This window comes from Mustelus asterias, chromosome 16, assembly GCF_964213995.1.
Source record: "Mustelus asterias chromosome 16, sMusAst1.hap1.1, whole genome shotgun sequence".
Lineage (NCBI taxonomy): Eukaryota > Metazoa > Chordata > Chondrichthyes > Carcharhiniformes > Triakidae > Mustelus > Mustelus asterias.
Window position 1 is genome coordinate 23,429,583 of NC_135816.1, and position 15,723 is coordinate 23,445,305.

At 42.5% G+C, this 15,723-nt stretch overlaps 1 protein-coding gene across 2 annotated transcripts in view; it reads right to left on the reverse strand.

Annotated features, from left to right (window-relative positions):
- Positions 1–15,723, reverse strand: part of LOC144505049 (rho GTPase-activating protein 7) — a 156,930-nt gene that overhangs the window by 33,654 nt on the left and 107,553 nt on the right. The window contains exon 1 of one of the 2 annotated variants that reach the window (XM_078230759.1): positions 3,037–3,273. The exons of the other annotated variant lie outside the window; for it this stretch is intronic. Coding sequence (XP_078086885.1) covers positions 3,037–3,049 — 13 coding nt within the window. The 5' untranslated portion in view covers positions 3,050–3,273. Of the gene's footprint in view, positions 1–3,036; positions 3,274–15,723 lie in introns of those variants that run through there. 2 annotated transcript variants of the gene reach the window in all.

Below are 15,723 nucleotides of genomic sequence, written 5' to 3' on the forward strand. Positions count from 1 at the left end.
CAACAAGCACACAGACATTCAAATAAGCTTTCTTCATATTGCTGTTTCAATGCCGAAGAGGTCAGAATCAGAGGGATATAGAGCTGGAGGAGATGGCAGAGCGCCCATGAAGGAGTTTGCAATGAATATTAGAATTTAAAATTTGAAACACTGTGGGATCAGGAGCCAATGGAGGTCACGGAATGAGGGTGATGGTGAATAGGATGTGGTGCAAGTTAATGCAATGGCAGCAAAATTTTGGATGAGCTGAACTTTCTTAAAAGGTACAAGGTGGGATACAGAGTTGGATAACAGCCAGAAAGTTAGCATGCAAAAGTTTGTGAACATTCATGCTGTCCAAGAATGAAACAGCGTGGAATGAATCCTTTTGTCAGGGGATTAAGTAAGCTTCCCCACCCCAGTCTAAATGGCATGACACATGAGGCTTCCCTTAACCACAAGCAAGAAGTCTAAGTTTGGAAGTGCATAATTGTCATTTGCCAAACCATCTACCCCTATGGTATTGCAAAATAACAGTACCATTTACAGCATGTTGTTACGTAGCATTATGTCCACCAATGTAGCTCAGTTCAATTCAGAGAGACTCAGAGTAGAAGGAAGAGTGTTCAAAATGCACAGTTCTTAAATTATATTCATTTTCATCAAAACTCATGGAAATCATTTGAATTCATTCCTTTGATTCTCTTTCATCAGTGCTTGAGCTTCATTCTTTACATTATCAAAGATTTTGTTGTAAACACGATTGTAGTTCAATGAGCATTATTGTTGGAGTTGTGATGTGTGCGTGGTGGATGGTATTTCTAATTGTTCAGAATATTGACAGATTAAAGAATTCCACAAGCCCCAAATCTGCTTGGCATTGTTGCACAATTGAAACTTTGGTTTGCCTTGTTGAAAGGTGATGATTTCCATCTAACACTATGATATTGACTCCTAATTGATTTATCTAATATATGTGCATATTACACAGGCAGTAAACAGCATTGGGTGGGATAAGATTTTGCTTTACCAGATATGTTTATCCCCCAACAGCTTTGAAAAAGAGGGGAGGGTGTCCAGGCAACTTGCTTCCAGGCTTTCATCAATTCCTATCATTACCTGACCAATTACCATTGGAAAAGACACAAAGAGATGAACTTATTCTTTCACCATCTCCCTGCAGACAGATTCAGAACTTCCCTTCATTAAATGAGTAACTCACTACAACGATAGTTAGAATATATGTGGTGGCTCTAAGTACCACACTGGGTACTTGAGCAATAAAGCAGTGAAAATTTGTAATGCACATGGTGCTGCCTTGCATTCAAATCTACGATCTGAAGAACCTGGGAAAGATACATTTCCTCAATATGTTAACAGCATTGCAGCGCCATTTTGTAACTTTTGTAACACAAACCTTATCAATAACCATGTGGCTAAATGGTAGCACAGTGGTTAGCACTGCTGCCTCATAGCACCAGAGACTTGCGTTCAATTCTAGACTCGGGTGACTGTCTGTGTGGTGTTTGCACATTCTCCCTGTGTCTGCCCTGGTTTCCTCCTACAGTCCAAAGATATGTGGCTTAGATGGATTGGCCATGCTAAATTGTCCCTTAGTGTCAAGGAGATTAGCAGTGGATTAGGGAGGAAAAGGGCCTGGGTGGGATGTTGGGGCAGGCTTGATGGGCTGAATGGAATCCTTCTGTACTGTAGGGATTCTAAATTCAAATGGACCATTGAAGGTGTGCAGTCATCAAGTTCAGATATTCTTCATTCAGACTCTATGCCTGGTCCATTCTAAGTGAGTTGATCTCAGCTAGGAGGTTACAACTTGACATCTGGACTGGAGGAGGCAAAAGAAAAATTAGCATGGGTTTCTGCCCTTGCTACCCAGCGAATCCTGTCGGATGTGTTTGTGGATATATAGCGAGGACAGATTGGAGTTTGTCTGCAATGATAAAAGGCTGTCAATATCTAAATGATACCTGACGAAGAAGGAGCAGCGCTCCAAAAGCTAGTGGCTTTTGCTACCAAATAAACCTGTTGGACTTTAACCTGGTGTTGTGAGACTTCTTACTAAATGCTACCTCAGCAGGAGAATTGGAAAAAGAGAACATTGGAAAGTTAATATGGGATGATCTTCTTGCATTGAAGAGAGAGATGGAGGTTGATCTCCGTTTGGCTAATAATGGGTGTGATCCCCGCTCCAAAATATCTGCTGCTAACTCACATTTTTAATCACCATGAACTTCCCCTTGGAGTAAGTGACAATTTCCTCTGTAATTGCAGGACGCTGTATAGAAATTAAGCGCTCAACAAGAATCAGAGACGGCAGCGCTCTCGAATTACACTTTTTATAGACTTGTGTCCCATTATTTAAAATAAAGCATATATTGTCGATGACTCAAACACTTCTTTAAACAGCAAACTCTGCATCTCAGCTTCGCTACAATGAGAGAGAAATTGAATACATTCCATTGTTTGTCTGAGAGAGCAGTTTCTCTCCGATACAAACCGATCACAGTAATGGTTAACGATTCAGTGGTGGTATATATTCTGAAGGACAGAAATGTTTACTAGCTTAGTAAATATAACATGCAGGGTTCAGCCCGAGTGGAAAACAGATGTCAGCCTTTCAGACTGATCTTTGGTCTTCAGCCCATGCATCATGGAAAGGGAATTAATTCCATTGCTGTTCCGCTTCCCTCACCCATCTAAACCATTAACAGACTGATGCCAAAGCAACTTCCTCTCAGATTTTGAAGACCATTAAATGATTAAAAAGATGTTTTCTAGCTCCTGTTTCCAGTACGTGGTAAAATGATAAAGACATTTTTAAAGTTGTCGGATGTGTCTCTTATTGAAGCCCCTATTTCCACAAGCTCACAAATATTTCAATACCATAGAAATTTTAGAGGGCATATCTGTTATTCTAATAAATTAGCCCTTTATATATTCTACCAGCAGTTAAGCGAATTTCAAACCAGCTGCATTTCAAATGCAGGAATTAGTTTGACAACACTAGAGAAAGGAAAAAGGTATTCAGTTGATACTCACGTTTTATAATCATCTTACTGAAAAAGGCTCACACCAAGTGGGAAAGTCTTGCAGGAGGTACCAGGACTCTTGCTCAATGAACTAAATTCTGTCACAAAGTTAAATGTCGATTTTCTTGTAGCTTACGAAGTCACTGAGGGTTAAGATTCAAGCTTAAAATTAAAATGTTACTTTCTTCCAATAAATTAAAAGTTTTGTTTCCTCCACACCACGACCCAGCTCCTTACAAAGACATCACTTTGCAGTACACTCCTGCACACTCCCTGCACAGCTGGTGTATGACTTTAAGCTGCAACATTGGCATTAACACTTAGTGGACTCTTCCATTCGTGACTCGGGGGTAAATGAGCTGTTGAATTTAAGCATGTACGCTCAGACTTCTTTCACTGCTTAAAACAGCCACATCCAGTTGCTATTGGAAATATAGCAAACCCTTCGACTTGATTTGTGAAGACTGTGGGTGTAATTAACAGAAATACAAAAGGGTGCTTTTCATTCCAGTATGACCCTATTCAAATGCGGAACACTCCACAAGTACGCAGAGATGAATTACTGCCTATAGACTGGAAGAGAGAATGGTCATCCACCCAGCTGACCAGCACCTGCACTAAAAGGGACTTCACCTCCAGGGCTAATGGATTGATTTTGAGGCATAGATTAATGGCTGCACCTAATTGAATAATCTCTCAGTGAAACAAATGTCATAGGAATCCAAGTTGTTTCTTTTCCCCCCCCCAAAAAACTACATTTTTAAAGGAAAAAACCTTGACCAATATTTTAAACAGCTCCCACTTCCAGAATTTTTTCTTACCTTACAAGATCTAGAAAATCTGAGTTCAGAAAAGCAAATTTATATTAAAAAATAAATGTCAAATGAAAACTCAGGATGCACAAAGTTCCAGGAGTTCCGATTTAATATATCTGACAAAAATTCGATTTTTAAAAATTAATTCATGAGACATGGGCGTTGCTGGATGGCCAGTCACTAGTTGCCCTTATTCAGAGGGCAGTTGAGAGTCAACCAAATTGCTGTGGCTCTGGAGTCACATGTAGGCCAGACCAGGTAAGGACAGCAGATTTCCGTCCCTAAAAGGACATTGGTGAACCAGATGGGTTTTTCTGATATTAGACAATGGTTTCGTGGTCATCAGTAGATTCTTAATTCCAGATATTTTTTCTTGAATTCTAATCCCTCCATCTGCCGTGGCGGGATTCGAACCCGGGCCCCAAGAAGTTTCTGGATTAATCATCTAGCAATAATACCACTAGGCCGTCATCTCCCCTTAATTTTGGTACACATTTAAAATTATAGCTGGTGCCAACCTATGAATATAATGGAGAACCGACATCTGTAACCTGGTAGCTATGAGAGCTCCTTGTGTCAGATACAGGAGGAGTTGGGAACATAGGGTAATGCTTGCTGTACTTGCTCTTGGATTATTTAACAAATTAACAAAAGGCTGAGGTTAGAAATACCTCATGTGAAAGGTTGTCAAATTCCCCATCAGAAAATGGTGGAAATTAATCTATATTAGCTTTTAAAAGTAGATAAATGTTTGAAAAAAAATATTAGAGCAATGAAAGGAGATAAATAAATGGATAATTTTGAGAAACAGCATGGGACTAGTGACTGTGCTGTAAAATTCTATGGCTTAGTGTTCTATGAAGTCTCTTATTAAGGCTTCCTATTCACGTGACTACATTGCAAATATTCTTAAACTATTTCTTGGTTACTAAACCTCAGGTTAGAAGAAGAAACTGGCATATACAAGTTGTCATAAAGGAGTGCATCAAAATCTAACTGGTCACTGATGTCCAGTTGAGAAAGGAACTGGTCGGCCTTGCTTGGTTTGGCCTACAAGTGATTAAGATCTCACATGAACATAGTTGCCTCTTAACTGTCCTTTGGAGTGGCCTGGCAAACCATTCTGCTACTACCCAACGGCGCAAGCAGGCAGCCCACTACTGCTGCCTTTTCATAGAAATAATAGAAACCCTACAGTGCAGAGAGAGGCCATTCGGCCCATCGAGTCTGCACCAACCACAATCCAGGCCCTACTCCCACATCCCTACACATTTACCCACTAATCCCTCTAACCTACGCATCTCAGGACACTAAGGGGCAATATTAGCATGGCCAATCAACCTAGCCCGCACATCTTTGGACTGTGGGAGGAAACCGGAGCACCTGGAGGAAACGCACGCAGACACGAGGAGAATGTGCAGACTCCACACAGACAGTGACCCAAGCCGGGAATCGAACCCAGATCCCTGGAGCTGTGAAGCAGCAGTGCTAACCACTGTGCTACCCAAGGGCAACTATGGATTTCCTTCTGACAGAACTGCATTTGCGTTGAAGGGTTAATTTTCAGATGTTTACTGCGTAATTAATAATGTTTGATGACACTTAATGTAGCAGGGGAAGGCAGATGGGAGAACAGGTGGTTTCCCAATGGAACAGTATTTGTGATGTGGAAAGTGGGCTAGATTTGAAAAAAAAACCACAGGATGACAACTTTGATTTTCATTCCCTTCAACCCAATTATTTAAAAAAGGGTCATTTTCCATACTCGAAGGATTTATTCCATGTAAACAATATTGGTCAGCATGAACAAGCTTCCATTTCTTCCCCAACAAATGCAATGTTTAGTCTCATGACATAGTAAAAGGGTTAACTAATAGTGAGTGTCACAAGACAGCTTGCATGCAACTCAAATTCAACCATGGCTAATGCAGTTTACACACTAAGCTGCTGCATTGTAACTGAACCTTCACACCAAATGGAACACAGCTGTCCAAAGTACTTTGCATTGTTCATCATCGACTAACTTTCCTCGCATTAATCTCTATTGATCCAGAAGGCAAACTGGCCAGATGCAAGACCAGCTGACATCACATTCATCCATCCATCAATAAATATCCTAAGAGACATCTGCCTTCTCTGGGGACCGATTTGACTATTGACTTTCCCCTTTGTTATTAGGCAAGAGATCTCGTGCAGGGGACCACTTGTGGGTGTTTGATTTGTAAACGTTTCAATACATTTGACCTTTAAAGGATTTCTGTATTTGCTCCACTGATGTGTAAAACTAATCAGGGCGCAAGCTTCAGCAAGCGGTCTGGGATGCAACGGAGGGAAGGAATGGCTCCGTGATTCACACTATGAATTGAAACTAAATATAAACAAATATTTAGTCATGCATTATTATTGGTGATAGGGTGTAAAGTCATTGCTGCAGTTTCCCTGTAGATAGAGATAGACTGAGATTGACCCTTAATCTGCCATGTTGCCCTTAAAAGGGATAAGAACAATCGCCACAGACTATCAGGGCTGCTCCTGGAATGATTTGTCTAGTAATTTTAAATAGCAGATTCTTGATTAATTGTAGCATCGAGACAATTGTGCAGCATGGTGAGTAAACATGTTTACCTCCAGAAGGTCAATAATGCTGAAATATCTCAAGAAAGATTAAATTGAACAGTCCAGCTGAGTTATTACTATGTGCAACAGCATTAATATCAGCACAATTTTACAAACCCCTCCCCTCAAGGCCAGATGGCAGGGGATGTAAAATTGGCCATCATGGCAGTGCTACTGTGCCCGTCATCTTCCCACCGTCTCCTGGATTTTGCCAGCAGCAGGGAACGCATTGGATGACAGACTCATTTATAGGCCAATCGAGGCCCTTCATTGACAAATGAATGGGTACTTAATGGCCTCCTTTCACTACTGTTGGGATTATACCTGTGGTGGGGGAGGCCGGCACTAAGCGACTACCTGCAGTCCCAGAGGCATTGGTGGGTGAAGAGCATTAGACCTTTAGGTCCAGTTCCAACCAACTGATTGGTTGACAGCTATCACAGGTCAAACATCTTCCCTAATGGGGGCACAAGGCCTGGTTTGAGCCAACTAATAGTCCAACAGTTGTTAAATGACTGAGGTGTGCTGCAACCAAAGAATTGTGGGCTTGTCACCAATTTGTGTTTGGGGAAGGGGCCGAGATCCCACACCCAATGTAAAATTCTGCCTACGATTCAACAGAATGATACCAAATTGTAACTCACATTGAAAGAGGACACAAGGATCACAGAGGTGGGAAATGAAACATTGCATGAGCTCAGTAGATGAAACCACTCTATATTTGGTGTTAAATTAGGCTGTAGTGGAGTAGAAATTGCTTCATACCACTTCTATGACATGTCTGGCGTGTTCCAGCTAAATTAGGAACTTTCAGAATGGACATGTGGTTACTGAAGCGCTATCGCCAATGGTCAAAACTATCAGAAGCGCCAACTTCGAGGGTCCAAGGTTAATCTGTCAGGCTTCAAAAGCTGCTCCATATCCGTCAAAGGTAATGAATAAAATTGAAGCGCTACCAATTAGGCATTAGACTACTTGTGTGCCAATACAACTGTAGGCTTTTATTCATTACAGAACTAGGAGCATATCCTAACAGATAACCGACCCGAACTGAACAAGGGGGAGGAAACAGCCACCTTTATACTAGGTGACAAGGGGAGGAGCCGGCAGGGGATGTGTCCAGGCATGACAAACACAACAACGGTGGTCCAGACAGGACAAAGGCGCAATTGTAGTCCACCACAGTTACCAAATACAAAACAGCATTATATTCTTCAGTTTGAACCCGCCACATTGACCAGCATTACTTTATCAACGGAACACAATTGAAGAAAAAATTAAAAGCTTCTACCCACTATTTCTGAAAGCGACATTTGGGCTCAACTCAGTTACTAAGAAGATTTGAAGGGAACCTACCCATTCAGGGGAGGTGATGGCCTAGTGGAATTATTGGTAGACTATTAATCCAGAAACGCAGCTAATGTTCTGGGGATCTGAGTTCGAATCCTGCTCCGGCAGATTGAATTCAAAAGAAAAGTAAATCTGGAATTATGAATCTACTGATGACCATGAAACCATTGTCAATTGTCGGAAAAACCCATCTGGTTCACTAACGTCCTTTAGGGAAAGAAATCTGCTGTCCTTACTCGGTCTGGCTTACATGCGACTCCAGAGCCACAGCAACGTGGTTGACTGTTAATTGCCTTCGCAAACTAGGAATGGGCAATAAATGCTGGCCAGCCAGCGATGTCCATGTCCCATGAATAAATAAAAAAAGCAGCTATTGGGAAGTTTAGTTTATCCCATGCCTCCAATAGACAAGGTGACATTCCTCTCTCCTCCTCTAAAGAGCAGAAGGACATTCCTCAAATTTTCATTAGTTATTTACTCCTGAATTTCTTATTTGAAAAGATGTGTAGTTCCATCATGACTCAAAAGTACCTACTTACACCTTCATTTGTGACTAATTGATGCTCCTATTCTTATCGTGAAGCATCAATTAACACTAAATGTGTCAGATTTACATTTTGATCTCCTGCGGTTAAAATTGGCAACACTCGTTTGTTGGAGTTGTACTCATCCAGTTAAGTGGATTCCATTACCCTCCTGACTTGTGCTTTGCAGATGGCAATCGGCTATGGGGAGTCAGGAGGCGAGTTACTTCCTGCAGGATTTCTATCATCTGACTTGCTTTTGGAGCCACAGTATTTATATAGCTGGGTCCACTTCAGTTTCTGATCAATGGCAAGCCCCCCAGGATGTTGATAGTGGGGGATTAAACAATGCCAATGCCATTGAATGTTGGATGCTATCTTGTCAGAAATGGTCATTGCCTGGTACTTGTGGCATGAATGTCACTTGTCAGCCCAAACCTGGAGATTGCCCAGGTCTTGCTGCATTTGGACATGGATAACCTCAGTAACTGAGTTGCTGCAAATAGTGCTGATCAGCAAACATCCTGTGCAAATCAACGAACATCCCTACTTCTGACCTTGGGATGGTGGGAAGGTCATTAATGAAACAGGCAAGATGATCGGGTCTACCCTGAGGAACTCCTGCAGTGATGTCCTGGAACTGAGATGATGGACCTCCAACAACCACAACCATCTTCTTTAGTGCTAGGTATGACTCCCAATGACTCCAGTTTTGCTAGGGCTCCTTGATGCCATACTTGGTTAAATGCTGCCATGATTTCAAGGGCACTCTCACCTCCCCTTTGGCATTCAGCTCTTTTGTCCACATTTGAACAAAGGTCAGGAGCTGAGTGGCGCTGGTGGAATTCAAACTGAGTGTCAGTGAATAGGTTATTGTTAAACAAGTGCTGCTTGCTGATGACTCCTTACATCACTGTACTGATGACTGAGAGCAGACTGTTGGGATGGTAATTGACTTGATGGGATTTATTTTGCATTTTGTGTAGGAAAATTGTCCACATTGCTGGGTAGATGCCAGTATCATAGCTGTACTGGGAGAGCTTGGCTAGGAGCGCGGAGCACAAGTCTTCAGTACCATTGCCAAGGGGGTCATAGCCTTCGCTGTATCCAGTGCCTTCAGCTTTTGCTTGATATCACGTGGAGCGAATTGAATTGGCTGAAGCCTGATATCTGTGATGTTGAGGACCTCTGGATGAGGCGGAGGTGGATCATCCACTCTCCACTTCTGGCTGAAGAATGTCACAAATGCTTCAGCCTCGTCTTTTGCACTAGTGTTCTGGCTCCCCATCATTGTGGATGGGGATATTTGTGGAGCCTCCTCCTTCAGTGAGTTTTCTTCCAATTGTCCATCACATTCATGGATGGATGGGCAGGATGTAGAGCTTAGATCTGATCCCTCAGTTGTTGAATCGCTTAGCTCGGTTTATAGCTTGCTGCCTATGCTGTTTGGTATGCAAGTAGTCCTTTGTTGTAGGTTTGAGGTTAACATTTTAGTTCTGCCTCGCACTGCTCTGGCATGTCCTCCTGCACTCTTCATTGAACCAGGGTTGATTCGCTGGTTTGGTGGCAATGGTAGAGTGGGGATAAACCAGACATACAGATTGTGCCTCAGTACAATTCTACTGCTGCTGATGGTCCACTGTACCTCATGGATGCCCAGTCTTAGTTGCTAAATCTATTCAAAAATCTTTCCTATTTACCAAGATGATGGTTGCACACAATACAATGGAGTGTATCTTCAATGTGAAGACGGAATTCACCTTCATAAGAATTGTGTTGTGGTCAGTCCTAGCGATAATGCATAGGCAGGTGCATTTGTGGCAGGCAGGTTGGGGAGGATGGGGTCAAATTGGTTTTTTCCCTCTTATTGGTTCTTTCACCACCTGCTGCAGTCCCAGTCTTACAGCTATGTCCTTTAGGATTTGAGCTGTTCATGCAGTAGTGGTTCTACCGAGCTATCCTGGTGATGGACATTAAAGTCCTCCACCCAGAATATATTCTGTGCCCTTCACACCCTCAGTGCTTCCTCCAAGTGGTGTTCAACATGGAGGAATACTGATTCATTAGCCGAGACAGGGAGGTACATGGTAATCAGCAAAAGGTTCCCTTCCCCATGTATGAACTGGTGCTATGAGGCTTCATGGGGTCTGCAGTTGATGTTGAGGACTCTTGGGACAACTCCCTCCTGACTATATGCCATGGTGCTGCCACCTCTGCTGGACCGGTCTTGCCAGTGGGACAGGACACATCTTGACATGGTGATGGTGGCGTCTGAGACCTTGGTGTAATTCAGTCTTGTGGCGGGTGTGGGAACATACTGTTTCCTGTTGGGAGGCTGGCTGCAAACCATGCCATATCTTCCGACCTTGACCTCATTAAGTTACGCACCCAGGGCTTTAGAGACATATTCCATGGCAGGCGGGCATGATTGCACACATTGCACTATCATATCTGGGCGCCACTTCATCAGTAATCCACCATTGAAGATGGATCTCCAGGAACACTCGAAGGCTGGAGGATGGAATTCCCCGATGAGACTGAATCTGGAAGATGTACCTGTAGATGCTCCATCCACCCACTGCTGTGGTGGTCCAGGGATGCTGGCAGCCTCCCATTCAGATCTCCGGAGGCATCCCCCAGCATTGCGAGTCCAAACTTCTGCACATCATCATGTTGTTCCAGACGTGTTCTGAACCGGTGTGTCTTCCTGCTGACATCATGGAAAATTGGGCATTCCAGTGGGGTCTTCATTTGTGGGATGCATTAACTGGATGCAAATCAGTTCCGTGCTGGCCTCCAGTGGGTTTCCCGATCCACCATGGCGGGCAGCAGAAGTTGGTGTAAAACTGATTTTTGGATGGCAGATTTAATGCTGGGAGAATTAAGCGGGGTCATGGGAGGTATGGTCTCGTTACTATGTCTATATCAGGCTATTCCAGGTCAACAGGGCTGAGTTTGCTGTTGCCATTTCTTTGGTCAACGTTGGGCGCTCCATCTAGTTTAATTGTTTTTAGACTTTTTAGCAGTTTCATACAATGGAGTGGCTGTGGGTCTGGAGTCCATGTAGGTCAGATCAGTTTAAGGTCAACAGATTTCCTTCCCTAAAGGGACATTAATGAACCAGATGGGTTACCCGACAATGGCTTCATTTCAGTTTGAGATTTTTATTGAATTCAAATTTCACCATCTGCTGTGGCGGGATTCGAACGAGGGTTCCCAAAGCAGTACCCTAGTCCCTGTATTGCTAGTCTAGTGACAAGACCACTACACCTCCACTTGCATGAGTGAGTGAGGTTCCAATACATTCAAGAAACTCAATACCATCCAGGACAAAGCAGCCCCCTAGATCAGCACCCTCTCCAACATCCTAAATGTACACTCCCTCCACCACCAATGCACAGTGGCAGCAACATCTACTATATACAAGATGTGCTACAAAACTCTCCAAGGTTCCTTTGACAGTGACTAGAAGGGCAAGGGTAGCAGATGATAGGGAACACCACCACCTGCAAGTTCCCCTCCAAGCCACACATCATCCTGACTTGGAACTATATTGCCATTCCTTCACTGTCGATGGATTAAAATCCTGGAAATTCCTTCCTAACAGCGCTGTGGGTGTTCCTACATCAGATGGTCTGCAACTCACCACCATCTCAAGGACAATTAGGGATGGGCAACAAATACTGGACTTGCTAGAGACATTCACATCCCATGAAAAACAATAAAGTTAACGGTAGGCAATGTCCAAAAGGTATATACATAATGGATGAATATCCATTGACAAAATTGGAAGAAAGAAGATTAAGTGTATATTGAATGCCTCCAGACAAGGATGATGCACACAGTTAACAAGTAATTGATTGCGTTAAGGAAATTCAATCTCAAACTTCAAAAAAGACATTCTTTGGTAAAATCTTGGAATATTGTGAGCAGTTTTGTTCAATAGAACGTTAAAAACAGTTGAAAAAAATCTGAGAAAGTTGGATGTTGATGGGGGGTTGGGGAGGCAGAAGAGAGAGAAGGTTTGTGTGAAAACAACCCAGAAAGTTGTGAATTTGAGTCAATTGAGACAAGGTAAGCAACAGGAAACATGATCTAGATCTTTAAAATGCTGAAGGGCATTGATAATTTTAGTCAAACAACCTTCAACGTCGACATTAAATAAAACTTGACACAAACACAAAATTAGTAAGCCTCAAGCAAGACTAAAAATTAAACAAAAAAGGTTTCCCAGATTATTAAGTTCAGAAAATAGGTGTCCGGCAACAACAGTTATTACATTGTTAATTAACTCCTTTGAAAATGAGTTAGACAGACACCTGGTTATGAAGAGAGTGGCGATTTGAAGGATGCTAATGGAGAAAGGGTGATTAAATATTGCAAGAAAAGTTTTAGCTCCAGTCCTGTTGGGAACAATAGATGTGCCATCAATGGAATGCAATAACCCAGGCTGAATAATGATGGACATTGAAGAGCTTTTCTCAAAAACACAAACTCCATTGCAAAATTCTTCCAACACCCTGGAGGCAGAATTCTCTTTTGAATCATTTCATTTTTTTCTTGGGTTATTCACATCTTTCAGAAAATTGAATAAGTAGAAACTGGTTTAGCCTGGGCTTGGAGGACCAAATAGCCTTTCCACATTCTAACTTTTGTTTTCTCTATTAATTGAAGAAGCAAGCTACTGGTAAGAGGTACTTAGAGGCTTAATGCTCATTTTTAACTTGCTAAATTAGAAATAAATATCTCTCCTATATTCCTATCCAGCAGGAATTCTGAATTCAGAGGTGGGAGGAGTGAATGATGGTGTGATGGTACTGTGCCTTTAAGAAATATATTTTAATTATGTTTCTTTGCACGTTTTTCCAGCAGGTCCTAGCATTTTGTTGGTGCCATGATGTCTGGAACTGCTGTCCTCCAATTGTTACTGAAGAAATATAATGATCATCTGGCCCAATGCAGTGTTCTGTGGCTTTATGGTCCTTTGAGGATTGTTGAGTGGAGCTTGATTTGGGGATGATTGACAGGTCAGGTGATATGCCTGGGGCCAATTTATTTCCACAGAAAAGTCCAGTTTTTAGTTTCACTTTTCAGTTGTAGTTTGAAGTGGAGAAGAAGCAATAATGCTTTTTCCTTCCTCTGGAGCTAGAGTTTTAGTTTTGGTTGCTGCTAGAAGCTGGTGGAAGGAGTCAGTGTTTTGGTCTCTCTCTCCAGAGACTTTTGAGAGATCCTGGACTGGGAAACCTCAGAGATTTGATCCAATATTTAAAGACCAATTTACAGCAGGGGTAAAAAGCTGAAAATCCAGCATCACATGAGCACACTTGTTTTTTGTGCCAAGTCTAAAAAAGGGTGCATGTCATTGGGATGGTGTTTGACTTGGAACAAAATAGCTAGCTAGCTGTTAAGGCTTATACTGTGTTGTGTTAAATTCTTGTAATTGGTAAAAGTTATGCTAATTCTTTTAAATATATTTAGTTGTGTTCTTAAATAAATTTTGCTTGATTAAAGCTTCCTAGTGGGTCACTTGAATCATACCTGGAGTGAAACACCTTATGTTCACCCGTGCCAAAATAAAATGTAAAACGTTAGGGCGGAAGTTTCCAGCCACGCTCATCCCAAAGCTGGGAAGTCCTGCCCAAGGTAAACAGACCTTTGCATGGTCCATGTCCCGCCCGCTGTGATTCCCGTAGTGGGTGGGATGGAAAAGTTACCCACTTAGGCTAACTTCAGAAAACATCTTGGAGTTTCTGGCCTGGGTCTTAACAATAGTTGGAGCTGTTTTGGCACCAGAATCCAATCATGTGAATTGGAAGGCAGTTTGTGAGCAGGCAAAGAGGGGAAAATCAGAAATTCAAAACCGTACACTCAACTTTTTCCCCCCACCAGGACTTACCATGGCAACAGGCCATATAATGAGTCTTGGCCCTTTAGGCCGAACATTGTTCTCCAGATATACTAGCCAGCAGAGGTGTACAAAGGTAAATACAAGGAAAAGGTCATTTAACCCATCAATGGGATCCCAATTCTCCCATTTTAACATCCAGCTGCATCCAAGTGCTGTCACTTCCATCTGGCTATTATTCCAATCATATTGTCATTCTTTTAAATGAGGAAGCCAAAGTCTTACTGATGTTTCTGGACTAAATGTGTATTACCACACAGGATGGCACAGGCTAATATACATGGAATTCTTGCTTCAGAAAATAGCATTTACCTATTCAAACAAAATCAACAAAGTTAATTGACTAACAGCAAAAATCACAGATTGTGCCTCTATATTAAAGGAGTGCAGCTAAAATTGACTATGCAATGCACCCCTCAAATGTTTCCCTTTTAAGGAGGTCTGGGGCAGGATTTACCAAATAAACCTGTTGGACTTTAACCTGGTGTTGTTAAACTTCTTACTGTGTTTACCCCAGTCCAACGTCGGCATCTCCACAGCAGGATTCTCTGGCCATTCACGCCAGTGGGATACTCCCATTCCGCTGCAGTGAATGGACATTTGGCTGAGCTCCAAAATTCTCCGCCCTCCCTGGCAGCAGCGGCGGAGCATGAACAGCCGGAGAATTCCGGCCGTAATCTTAAACACCTTCAGTAGTTTGGGATGCATCATTCCATCATGAAAATGTTGGACGGGATTTTGCAGGCCTTGCTCATCCTCAAACTGTAAAATCCATCGACTCTTAAAAACACTTGCTGCAGCCTCGGAAAAGCAGCCAGCATAATTAAAGACCCTACGCACCCCGGACATTCTCTCTTCCACCTTCTTCCGTCGGGAAAGAGATACAAAAGTCTGAGGTCACGTACCAACCGACTCAAGAACAGCTTCTTCCCTGCTGCCATCAGACCTTTGAATGGATCGACCTCACACCAAGTTGATTTTTCTCTACACCCTAGCTATGACTGTAACACTACATTCTGCACTCTCTCCTTTCCTTCTCTATGAATGGTATGCTTTGTCTGTATAGCATGCAAGGAACAATACTTTTTACTGTATACTAATAGATGCGACAATAATAAAATCAAACTAAAAAAAGGTCAACGGACCTTTCCATGGTCCGCCTCTTGCCCACTCCGATTCCTGTGGTGGGCGGGATAGTAAAATTCTGGCCATTACATTTTGGGAAACTGGGTTTGTTCAAAACCCGTCTCTGCATAACCAATGCATATAAGGGGCTTTGAAACAACTTAAATAAGACCCTTGAATGACCAGGCCTCTTGTGGTCAACAGGCCTAAGAGCACCACTGGTTTGGGAGAGAACTTGTTAGCCTAAACATGGGTTGGCACGTCAACTATTTTAAAATAAAGCTGAACAAATTCCTGCCAGGAAGCATTCCTGTGCTATCCTTACACAAACTGCTGTCCCACTGAAACCACCACAACATACA